General features: G+C 43.2%; 1 protein-coding gene across 1 annotated transcript in view; it reads left to right on the top strand.

Moving 5' to 3' along the window:
- Positions 1-12,860, top strand: part of lrmda (leucine rich melanocyte differentiation associated) — a 206,120-nt gene that overhangs the window by 174,032 nt on the left and 19,228 nt on the right. Inside the window, exon 6 of the mRNA XM_030107483.1 lies at positions 6,375-6,459. Coding sequence (XP_029963343.1) covers positions 6,375-6,459 — 85 coding nt within the window. The remainder of the gene's footprint in view (positions 1-6,374; positions 6,460-12,860) is intronic.

Below are 12,860 nucleotides of genomic sequence, written 5' to 3'. Positions count from 1 at the left end.
TTTTAACGCGGGCTCCTGCACACATGCAAATGTGTGTGTGTTTTTGAAGTTGCGGTTAAATGTTCAACGGGTGTTTGTGTGTCTGTGTCCTTGGGTGATGATGTGAGTTGTGCATCTGTCTGCATCTTCCCAGAAAACATCAAGAGATCTCATTATTTCGACACATCTCAAGTTTTTTTTTTTTCCTCCTTTTTCTCTCCGTGTGCCTTGAGTCAAAATTAGTTTTCATTCGCTCTGTGATCTTACTGACTGAAGCCAGCTCAAAGTAAAGAAAATCGCAGCCTTCGTAGCAGGGCTGAGTCAAACACACACTTCACACAGCCGCAGTCTGAGTTAAGCATTGCTAAGTAACCTTCACATTTCACTCGTGTGAAGAGCTAATTTCCTTTAAGTTCACATGTCACTTTTTGTGCCTCTTTTTGTGGGTCCTCTTCAAATGTCTCTCGGCGTCTAATTGCATAGGAAACATTCTAGACAAGCTGGTGTGACAGGCCCGCTCCCAGAGTCTTCAATTATTAAACATCCTACACTCTAGAAAACAGCCCTGACGTTAGCTACAGCCCCTAATCGGAACAGAAAGCCTCATGATATGTCACACTCCTGAGTTGCTGTATTTGCTGTGTGTGTGTTTGTGTGTGTGTGAAAGAGGGAGAGAAAGAAACAAGAAAGATTTAAATATTGGTTTTTTTTTTACAGCTCTCAAATAAAGACTATGACAAAAATATTTTTGTCACATGGTAATTCACATAATACTTTTTCTGCAGTTTGGGAGATTACAATAAAACATTTAATCATTGTTTCAAAATGTTTTTTTTTTTTTTGTTTTGTTTTTTTTTTTCGTCCAACTGTCTTTGCAACTTTATACTTTTCAAATCTTCCAAAGGAAAGGTCAAACTAGACCAAAATAGGAAACAGCCTCAAGCTAATTGTACTCTACGCTTGTAATGTAAGCTTACATTTATACTTTAAATCACCTACTCTGCAAGACACTCACAGAAAAGGTCGAGTGACTTTTTTGTTCGAATTTCAAACCCAAAAACAAACACAGCCTTATTACCATCTATGAGTCATTGCTATGGATGATTAACGTCCGGCAGCACTCAACCTTTGCCTGTCTGACGCTCAGCCGTACACAGAACCACAGGTTTGGCTGTTGCCGGTTCACTTCGGGTGCCCCGGGCGTAACGTCGGAACAGTGGCTCTTGTGATCAGCCATCATATGATACATTTACTGGGAGCATGTGCATCGGGGTAGAACTGGTTAATCATTAAACACACGCTCAGCGGTCCTCCCGCTGAGCTAAAGACCGCTGCACTGCTCGCAAGTGCAGGCACCGTTACTGCAAAAGTCCTTTCCCTGAAAACACAAGTATTACTTTAAATGTTGCACAACAGCAGCTTAAAACACTTCATAACCTTTTCCTTTGTTCCCCTCAGTCTCCATCATTATCAATATCATGCACGCAATAGAATAACAAAAGTTTTTACATGTAATTATTATTTGCAAAATGTGCATTCGATGATTTTATCCTCATACGCATGTATTTTTCTGGCTTTAAAAAAAAAAGTACAAATAATGTGTTTTGAGTCATATTGCAGGCACATTTTCTTTTTGAAAATGTACAAAGGGTTTGAATTTTAGAGGCAGATTGAATCTCTGGTAGTGATTTAGACCTTTTTTTTTTCATTTCATCATCCCTGTGACACGCTGTAAGACGCTCCGAGCTAGCGCTACTTATTCCCTTTTTCATTGTTTATTTTTAAAAGTGTTGTATTGTTTGTAACCCCTAACTTCACAAGTATGAAACATGAATCATAAAAAAAATTCCATCTAGTGAAGAAATAAACGTGTCACGCCGGCATTAAATGTTGACTCAAATAAGTTCACAAGTTGTGTCTCCTCTGATCTCTAACATGATCAGAAAGCAGCACCAGTTTATAGAGACAAGATGTGAAAAAAGTTCCATGCGCAGACACAAAAGAAATATTTTGATATAGACCCAAAGAGAAAACATATCAAAAGACATTTTTATACATGTCTTTTGCAAGCACAAAAAGCAGAAATGGTGTCAAGAGAAAACAAAACAGAAGGCTTGTTTCTTCCAACAATTGCTTTAAGCTACAAAAATCTCCTTGAGTCCCAAGCCTCCCCTCAATGTCAGCCCCCCCTCCTCCCCCCTCGCCTCTTCATTTCTCTCTTTTCCCCTTTTCCCTCTCCAAGGCAGGACAGGACCCTCTTTGCACCCTGATAGGTTGCGGGCTGATGCTTAGCAACAACATTCCTGTGCCCTAAGTAGCAGTAAGCCTCTGGCTGAACTCTTTGATGTGGCTGTCAGGCCACATTTATTTCCTTTTAGCACTTTGTCTACTTGTCCAGATGTATAAGGAGATAAAAAGTGCTGGTGTTTACACTGGTCTCCCTCTGTAGCGCGGCTGTAATTAGATTGTATTGCTGGTCAGTCTTAAGGAGGGAGGTGAGGTGAGACGAGGCAGGAACCAGCTGTGTCAGGATGAGTTGCTCAGGGTGAGACTTCGGAGCTGCCGCAAGAGGAAAACCCGGTGTAAAAAAATGTGGCGCAAAAAAAAAAAAAAAAAAACTTGAGAAACTTTCTACCGTGACAGCCAAGATCATCGTCACATTTTTGAGAGATCTTTGTAAATCAGCTGATTTATAATCAGCAGCTGAAGCTTGCAGCTCTCTGTAAACTTTGTGGCAGCTCGCATCCGAAAAACATCTCGATGTGCATCCAGCTCCTCTGACTCACTTTTCCGTGCCTCATATTTTTTCGAGATCCCCACCGCCGAAGCGGTTTCTGTGCTCCATGTGGCTCGCCTCACAATTCACATTTCTTCTCTCGCAGTCCCTCCCCTGTCTCTTCCCTTCCTGCTCCCCTCTCTCATGGTGATATGTTGGAAGTAATAATCACTATTGCCTCTGGGTTTATCAGCATTTATTCGCATAACAACGCCGGAAAGGATAAGACAGACAGCACTGGTGTGATGTATTATCTAGTATGGGAATCATCTTTCATAATGACATCCAACAGAGATTCCTCTCTCTACCAACACCTATTACACACACACACAGGCACACACACTTTCTTCATTTCTCTCTCCCTCTTTGCTCTCCCCTCTGTCCACCCTTTATTATCACAGAATCCGCGGTGCTCCCCAGCCTGTAAATTTGTGCCACATTATCATAAGCTGTGGTGATAACTCACACTGCACAGAGACAATAATGATGTGAACACTCAGCATATGCCCCAGGCCCAGCAAATTAAAACAATGCTCAGCTTGATGAGCAGACTAATCTGGACAGCAGAGAGACGGAGAGAGAAGGAGACGGGGGAGCGAAGGAGGGAGCTTCTTAAATAGATGACACAGCAGCACCTCCCTCTGTTCAGTGTAGGTACCACCTGAAAATGCAAGACAGGAAGAGGGAAGTCAGAGCAGAAGCATGGATGAGATGAGGTACAACACTGTTGTGTTTTTTTTTTCCCTAACATTTAGGTTCTGTGCTGTATTAAGTACAAAAAAAAAAAACCCTGTCACTTTATTATTCCATGTTTTATTGCACCTATTGCATCAATCCCATATTCCCTTGCTTCAGCATCTTTATTGGAAATTGTGTTAACTTTTATTGTCTTTAAAAATCATGCTGTTACCAAACATTGAAATCATTTAAATTGTTACTCTTAATTTTTCACATTTACTGCAAGAAGTCATCAAGTACTGAAGCGATATTTGCAACTGATTCTCTTAGGATAATCACAGTCAAATTTACCTTTAATTGATTTCTCATCAGTGACCAAAGCTGAAAAGTGCAAATGACAGACGGGAACGAAAAGAGTCTGAAACTGGATATAAATAAATGGTCTGATCGTGATAAGTGGGAGCCTGCTGTTAGTTGTTCCAGAGATGCTGGCGAGCTGGGTGTTCAGACAAAAGGCATGATGGTGAGATGGTGCGATGCAGTGCCGCCATGCACGGCGTTGGGACTGGGTGGGTGGAGACACTAGGAGCGAGGTGACTGATGTCCCATCGGACCAAAAGCAGGGTGTGAAGGCAGCCCAAGGCTCTATCAAGTATTCAACTAACCCCAGCAGGTCCTCCCTTTCCTTGTTCTCCTCCGCCGCCCCTCCTAACACAGTCGGTGGGTGGTGCTGGTAATAATGTGGCAACTAGAAAGATTAATTGTGGGCAAGCAGCAGGATTAGGAGGGGCTTTTGTCGGCCAAGCAGGCCTGAAGAGGCCCAGGCCTGTGATCTTTGAAGCAAGCCAGGAAATGAGGCAAGTCTACGGTGACTCACGAGAGCACAGAGGTGGATCAGATAGAGACAGCTCGCCATTCCTGCTCACTGGACCTCGTAATAATCGTCATAGTCACACTCTTTGTGTGTTTGTTGTGACAGCCAATTTCGATTATGTCCACCCTGCCAAATGCAAATTGGAGCTCCGAATGTATGTCTTTAAACAATGACGGTTATCCTTTTGCTTCAGTTGCTTCATTTGCCTACTCCAGTATGGACTTCACAGGTTCTGCACAGCAAATGAAAATAAACTGAGATTTCGGCTTCTCCTTTCCGGGTTCGCGACAGCAGATTGCGGAGTCTACATGTTTGATTTGGCACAAGTTAGTTCCCAGATGCCCTTCCTGATGCAACATAAGCATTCAAAGGTTAAGAGCTTTTTTTTTCAGAAACCTGTTGGGGTTTACCTGCTGGCAGTGGGATAAAAACAGCAAAACCTCCAGTTACAAGCTCGCCTTCCGAACCTCTTGGCCACCACTACCCCTTTAACTGAGAGCAAATTTCTCTCTTCAAATTCAAAAAGGCATTTCAGACCGAGTACAGTATGTTCTTATTTTGGGTTGTTCTCCTCCTTGTGTTACTCATTGCATACAAGTACATCATACAAGCAGGGAGTGATCTGTGATATTTCTTAACAGGTTTTAGCCACTCCAGAGGCTGAGAGCAGCAGGTCGGCTGTCAAAACAATATTCCTACTCCAAGCTGTTTCTTTCAAAAGCCCGGTCCTCCAGCATATGTGTAGTAAGGCCTCAAAATAGGCTTATTTTGCCATTTTTCTCCTCGCTGTAATATGAGACACATGCTGGCCAGACCTTAATGCCTTTCAGAGATGCTATCTGAAAGCACATTATGTGATCGTTTTCAATTCACAGTGCTCTCTTTGCCCATGAAGAATATGGTTCCATTTAACAGTGCAGGCCATTCCATTTCTCAAGGTTATGCATGGGCATGTAGAGGAACAACAATAAAAGTGGGAAAAATGCAGCTCCAAACCATCTCTAATATGTATTTGTCAGTTGACTCTCTCACTATGATTAAAGGCCCGGTGAATTCCTTCCTGCAGGAAAGGAAAGTATTTTTGCAAAGGCATCAGATATCGCAGTGTCATGATAAACTGCCTGCTCCACTAGCTAAAAGGCTAAGGGAAGGAAGAGGATGTTTTGGACCTTGAAAGTACACAGAAGAATAACAACACGAAAACTCTTGACCTGTTGGAGAGTGCAGCCGGAGACTGAGGCCTCCTGTGCTCACTTTGTCTTAAGAGCAGCCCTCGTCACACTGGCTCACCGTGAACCCTTGATTCAGCTCACAAACAACAACTCCTTCCTGTTGTGCATTTGGAATCGTCGCAGATATTTCAGTTATGATGTATAGAAAGAGGTACACGGTTAAACTGAGGTAAAATGTCAACAAGGATTTCATGTTTTTCTCATGGAACCACTGAGAACACATCTCTCTGACACATAGAGCGCCACCTTATATGAAAACAAACCTGACTTTTCTTGACAAACAAAAACTAATGCAGCCATGTACTCTTCAGTTGTGGGCATTGGACAAAGAACTGACTCTAGAACTGTGGGTAAGGAAAACAACCTGGTGGTATCCCTGCTGCCCCCGAGCCATTCCTGTAGCTCTACCCCTGGTTTTGGATCTCTGTGTTATGTAATGTCCATCCCAGCTGATAAATTAGCAATAGTCATTCTTCTCATAGAAGAATTGCATTTGATGTCTTACTTGTAGTTTTTACCTGCTGCCCGGTCCTCCCAGCGGCCAGGTTGAACGATCTTGCAGGATCCTTGCGTTTGAGAACTCCAAGCTGCACCGACTCACACACAGCGAACAGCAGCCGGCTCGCACTGATCTGTGATTCGTTGCGATCACTCCTCCTAGTTCAATCACAAAGTTTTCCGATAACAGTTTTGCACATGAACCAAAAAGTTGTGGGAGTAAAGTTAACTCAAAGACAGATGGAACTGACTCCAGAGTGACTTCAGTAGCAAGAGTTCAAATTTACGTCAGAATTCTGTAAACCTTGTTTTGTCCTGTCTGTCCTCTCTCCTCTAGAAATCGAGTGAAGCTGGATCAGACAGTCAGCCCCTGCCTTACACTCCTCTACCTCGAGGATCCAGAGATGCCAAGAACCACAAAGGTAAGGACAGCGGAAAGGCTGAGTGAAGTGGTCTGCATGCACATCGGGACTGAAACTCTTCAAAATAAACAAGAAATAACACAAACCATCGGAATGCATTCAGGATCGAGGCCCATGGATTATGTAAATAAAAGTCATAACCCTAACGGCTGCTGTGAGTGGGAATGTATTGAACCCGAGGCTGGGTTGAAGTTATGTTATCTATTCTTATTGATCTGATCTCATCTGTGTGATGTGTTGATAGAGAGAATAAATCTGAGTAATCTAGGTTAACTCTGATGCGAATGTATGCGTGGGAGCACACAGTACATATACAAGATGAAGAATCCTTGATCTGTTGATACGAGACATTGATTAGGCCTCATATTGACCCGGTGTAGTCAGTTGATGTAATTATGTAGCAACTTCTGAACATCAAACACTGCACTCTAGGAAGAATACATCTTGTTCATTAAAAAGACACAATGCTCTGAATTAATCGTGAAGGCCACCCTCTGCATTCCGAGCAAATTCCCAACTGAGAGTGAAGCTTAAAAGCCCTGGAGCTCCATTTTACCAAAGGAACTGTTCTATCTATTCATATTGTCGAATGATTCAAAAGCCAGCTGTATTGATTTTTGATTCATATAAAATAAACACTAGTCTATTCTAGACTTGTACGGACATTTTTTTTTAGATATGACACTTAGAAAAAAGGAAAATGAGATTTCCTCTCCTGAAACATCTGATGTCTGTTATGTTAAATATCACAACACCAATAAATTGTCATTACTTATTAGGAAAATCGATAGCTTTGTGTGTAAAAATCTTCTTTTCTTAGTTAAATTGCAGCAAAGGTTCCAGAAATGCTTGTCCGTGGTAGGGACATCGCAAAACAAATATGGTAGCATGACCTGTTCCCAGTGAGTGTCCCTGCCACCGCATGTACAGTAGCGTACACTCGTAGCCCCCATTTATGGTGCCAAGGACAGATCTATGTCATGGGAGCGGGGCTGCTGGCAGCTCTCATCGGATGTAAGGACAGAAAGAGCCTTGTGCTTTGTCAAAATCAGACCTGGCTAAGAACAGCCCATTTAAAGGTGAGGGGATCTGACACATGAAATATTTTTCCCCTCCGTTTGAGATCTGAGCAACAGTGACAGCCTCCATTTGTTAGTTTTATGATGCAGCACTGCAGTCTTAGATAACACAGCCCTCATCTTCGCCCTTCACCTCCTCTTCATGTCCCTGCATCCAGCCCCCCTGCCTCTGCTCTGTTTTCTTCCTCCCATTTATTTACACTTCTTAAACATTCTTGAGTTTTCTTTATGTGTGGGACACGGCCCTAGTTGCTCTTCATTCAAAGAGAAGCAAAGCAGTCCGATGGCAAAGAAATTATCCCGACAGTGTTTGAAAACAGCTGAGGTAAATCCAGGATGTAAACAACGGTTGAAACAATATGCTGCATAATTTTTTTTTGGTGTAGTTTGCTTCAACATTTTTGTTTCAGTATAAACGGTAAATTGAAAAATTCTGCACACGTTGTATCAAAATCTACTGAGAATACAGAGCTGTGATGCCCACACAACACAGCATGTTTTCAGTATTGCATTAATTTACATTTTGTGTTTTGAAGTAGAGAAATCTTCTGTAAATTTTCTGTTGCTGTGTGTAAATTGGGGGTATTTTGCTTTAAGAGCCTCAGTATCCACTTATTGTTTTTAAAGTATGCATGATAGATTTTTAATTGAGACAGCAGTCGGTTGGGGTTAATGAAATGTTTTTGTTTTGTTTTTTTTTTTATTCGAGGGAGTCAAGGGAGGTTGTGTAGTTTTCTCCTGACTCCTATAGTAGCGAGCAGATCAGCAGCCTCTCTGGCATGGCCCTGTCGGCTGCACAGAAAGAACCTCCCTCTCCTTCCTTTCAACCCCGTGCACCCAGCCCCTCCACCGTGTCACCTGCGTGGAAGCCCCAGAGCCTGGGTGCCAGAGGTAATTACAGCAGCTGGAAGCTCCCAGAGGAGGGCAGCGCTGGCAGGTCACTGCCCAGGGAGAGAGGGGTGGAAACCAAGAACACAACTCCGGGATAAGCTCCTGTCTCGGCTGGGTGGAGGAATCAACCTGGAGGAGACAGAGGAAAAAAACAAAAAAAAAAAAAAACAAAGCAAAGCAGCTGGGAGAAAGAAGAGGGAGAGGAAAGATATGCTGGTGAGGAAGTGAAATGTATAACCATGATTTCGTAGAACACATTTGATGGCAGATAGATAGAGAAAACTGGAGGGAAAGATAACGCAGAGCGGAGGAGCCGGCTTTAAACAGCAAGGCTTTAAAATGAAAGTGAAGCAGACACAAGACAAAGTGAAGGAGGATGGCGAGGGCTTTAGTGTTTCTTGTTGACGCCGTGACACAGAGGAGAGTGGAGTATATAGTCTGGCAGAGGGGCCTGAGGATCCTCCACTACTGTCACCTTGGCTCTAACTCTTGGTGCTGGACCAACTGCCAGCTCAACTCTAAATCTCCCTGTCCAAAGTGGAGTCCTCAGCCTAAAGTACAGTGTGCCTCCGTGAAGAATACCACATTATTAAGCCACCGCCACTGACATATTGCCTTTTTGTGCCTTACTAAGTCAACTTATCATTTCATCCTGCAAAACAATGAGCTGAGTTATCTATCACCATCCTGTCATTTTCTCACGGTGACACATTTTGAAGTTGGATTCATGAGTTTATTTCATAGATCTAATTATAACTGTGGCTCAAAAGTATGTTGAAACGGATCCATCATACTTGACTGATATATGACTGAACGTGGCAATATTCTAATGAAATACCTTCCCAATGTGTCCATATATTTGAATAAATTTGACAGAGACTAGTCGCTGCTTTGTTACAGGTATCAGATTAAATTTGATTAGGCCATCCCTCAGCAGCGACAGTAGTAAATGAAAGGGATATCTTTGTATAAACAGAGTAAACAGACAGGAAAACTCTGCCTTACAGTATGAGCCTCGGGCCTTTTTAATCTTGTTGTTCTGGGCTTGCTTCCAGCTACTTTGTATGTACGTTGCTTAAATGATGCACAACTGTTATTAAATTCCCAGGAGAAAAACCAGCCTTCATAGCACCAAAAAAAAAAAAAAAAGGCTGTGTGTCTGATGACACCCATGGGGCACCTCACATTTGTTGGGAAGTTTGCTTTCATTTCATGTCGGGGGTGATCTGCGCTGGAGCTCCTGCGACGCGACGCCCCCCCCCCCCCCCCCCCCCCCCACCCCCCCCCAAAAAAAAAAAAAAAAAATGGAGCGGCGGGAATGGATCCAAGCTAAGAGTAAACTGTTTTACAGTTGCTGCACAACAAATAAACAAACATCTGGAAGCATTCAGAGCGGCCCATTAGAAGGGCTCTGGGCTTTGCCAAAAAGGGGTAAATGATGAGGAATGGGCTGTCGAGAGGCTGGTGGAGACAGGGGAGAGGCCAGATGACGGAGCTGTGGGTGCTAAGCACTGCCTTTTAGAGCTCAGCTGGGCTCGCAGAGATCTACACCTGCTGCTATCTCCTCCGCCCCTCCTCTGATCCAGCAGACATCTGGATGGGATACATGACTAATGGATGACTAAACTGCTAGTGTTGAAACTTAGCTGTTGTCATTACAGAAGAAACGGCAGACGATTTGACTGATGACTTAATGCTCTTTGCGCAACACACTTGGTGAAACTAAAAGTGGATTTGATGGCTTTAAAAGATGTTAATGCGGTAAAATGGATATACAGTTCCCCGATGTCTGTTTATTGCTGCTTGTTTAATAACCAAAGCTGATTGTATTGTTTATAGCTGCATGGATCAGATGCTGTTGTAAATACAAATATATTTTTTTTCCATTGAACGCTTACATTTTTTTTTTCTTTCTTTTTTTTCCCCCAAAACACATGGGCTGCTCGTTATGGAATTGTTGGGTAAATTAATTGATACATTACCTCAGACATCTGTTTCTTTCCTCCGTTGTTTTCTATAACCAGTTGTTATCCGTGATCCGTACTTATCTCTGGCTCTGTTTGATGTCACGCCATCGTTCGTATGAAAACTCCTCATCCGTCTGCCGACGGCCCTCTGCTTTGGACTGCCTCGGCATGTTCCACAAGCGTGGAAACGTCGTCTCGGGAAGCTGGTGAGAAAAGACAGAGCACCTCTGACGTTTCCCATTAGACATATGTACGTGCTCTGCAAGATATTTCACTCAGCCTCGTAATGATCATACCAGCAGGATCTGTCCCCTGATAAACATCACTCTTAAACACAAAGACTCGCACTGGCCCCCATACAACGAGAATGAGCCATATGGAAATAACAAAGCGTAAGCTTTTTTTCCTCCAGACTGGCCCGCGGTGATCAAGGCAGAGCTGCTTTCTGTTAACTCCCGTAATAAAACAAACTATAGATGATGTGTGCGTTCAACATCAATAGGAAATGACAGATGATAAAATATTGTTGCGGAGAATGATATATACAGATTTCCCTGCCAGCTACACGCCGAGCGTCTGCGCCCAGCCCGGCTGAGTGCATTAACAAAGTAAAGACGTGGCCTTCTTCCCAGGTACCGAGTCCATAAAAATGTTTCCCAGCCACTCGTCAGCTGCGTGAAGGTTTTATTTCTTCGTGGTGTTTGCCAGTTGGTGAGCTGATTAGGTGTCTGAGTTCAGCGAGTTATGACTCGGTGTCTTGTTGCCATCTCGAATGTTGTCATCTAAATCACAACACAGCTACCTAAATGGAAACCTTTAAATATGGCCTTATTTATTTACAGCATGGTTTCCCTTTTATCCAACGGAAATACTTTTGAAACTCAGATGTTTTTTTTCTAGGATATTACTAATTGGAGTGATAGGATTACCTTCGGCATGATACATTCATATTTCAATTTCCTGACACTGCAGACTTGAATATATTTCTCTGCACTGTGTTGTAGCTATCGTTGATAGTTCATTCTGCACTATTCTGCATGTGTACAATTGAAACCTGAAAAATATAATACATTTCAAATGTGTAACAAGTGTACATCACTAAAATATTTTCGTTGACGATAAATGTTGCCATTCAGGTATTGGATACTCGATATGATGATTTTGTGCTGGAAGAATTGGTCATTAATTGATAAACCTGTTCTGGAATACATTTTGCTGACCCGGACTTGCATGAGCCTGAAAATTCACTCACAGTTGCATCAATCTTTCTCTTGGCAGTGTAGGTCCTGCTGCATACCATCGCACATCACGCTAAAATATACTCCCACTGTATGGGACAGGCTCTATTTCCGTTATCGGAGTCGGATGATGTGATATTATTCCTCCCAGGAGTAGATTGGCTCAGCAACATGAATATCCATTTAAGCTTGCCTATGGAGATGGATGAGGGGCGAGGCGACGAGGCAAACCGGGCCCGCAATCCTTCACCGCAGCTCCGCACAACGCTGCGTTGTCTGCATCCAAAGTGATGAGAGCTCATTTTTGGAGGCAGGCCTGTCCTTGTTATTACTAGCCCTGAAAATCACCTCTACATTTCCCCTCCTTCAGAAGCCAGCTAGATTAAAATGCCAGGATAACCTCCTCAACTTCCGCGACAGGTCTAACTGCCAAAACTCTGATGTGCCATCTCTAAACTGCTTTGAGAAAGCTGCCTTCCACCAAGTGTCATTATCTCTCCGTTATCGGCTGGCACTCCTCTCGCAGCGTGTGAATAATTCTGTTTGTGCAGGGTTTGGGGAAATGTCAGTGACACCATTGTTTTTACCTTGCCGTTTGATGTAGCTGAGAGAGTCTCCTGAGTGTCTTGAGTTCTTAAACTGATGTTGGGCGTACACACAGAAACTTAAAGTGGAAGGAGAGGACTGTCAGCTTCTAAGCTATATTCCAAGATACTTGTTTGTTAGTTCCTATGACTACCGGTATAAAAGTAAATATTCCACCCTGTGATATCTCTCCTTAATAAGGGCTGTTACAGTCAGTATGAAATTGCTTTAACTGACTCAGATAGATTTATTACAGCGCTGCAAAGACTTCCCAGATCAGCATTCGTTATCTCCTTGTGATTCTGAAGTCACCGAACGACTGCATTACTTTACAAAGCAGTTTAATGGCTCCCGACAGTCAGCTGCCAGTTTACAGTCACACTCCCAGTCTCCATTCATCACCACTGATGATTACCAACTTTTGAGTCGTTTTCTCTGCAGCAGGGAAAATATGCGGCTCTTAAATCTTTACCATGCGTGACCATTGCAGACAAACCCCACGTTATTTACGGCGCTGGAAACGCAACCGGGCCCGCTCGTTAAAACTTCCTCCGGCACAAACAGACGTAGGTTTTGCTGGCTGCTTCTCTCCGTGGGTCGGGCGCGACGGACAAGGACGGCAGTTCCTGCCAAGCAGACCG

The sequence above is a fragment of the Salarias fasciatus genome, chromosome 13, assembly GCF_902148845.1.
Source record: "Salarias fasciatus chromosome 13, fSalaFa1.1, whole genome shotgun sequence".
Taxonomy (NCBI): domain Eukaryota; kingdom Metazoa; phylum Chordata; class Actinopteri; order Blenniiformes; family Blenniidae; genus Salarias; species Salarias fasciatus.
The sequence above is the reverse complement of the archived record's forward strand: the minus strand, read 5'-3'. Positions and strand labels throughout refer to the sequence as shown.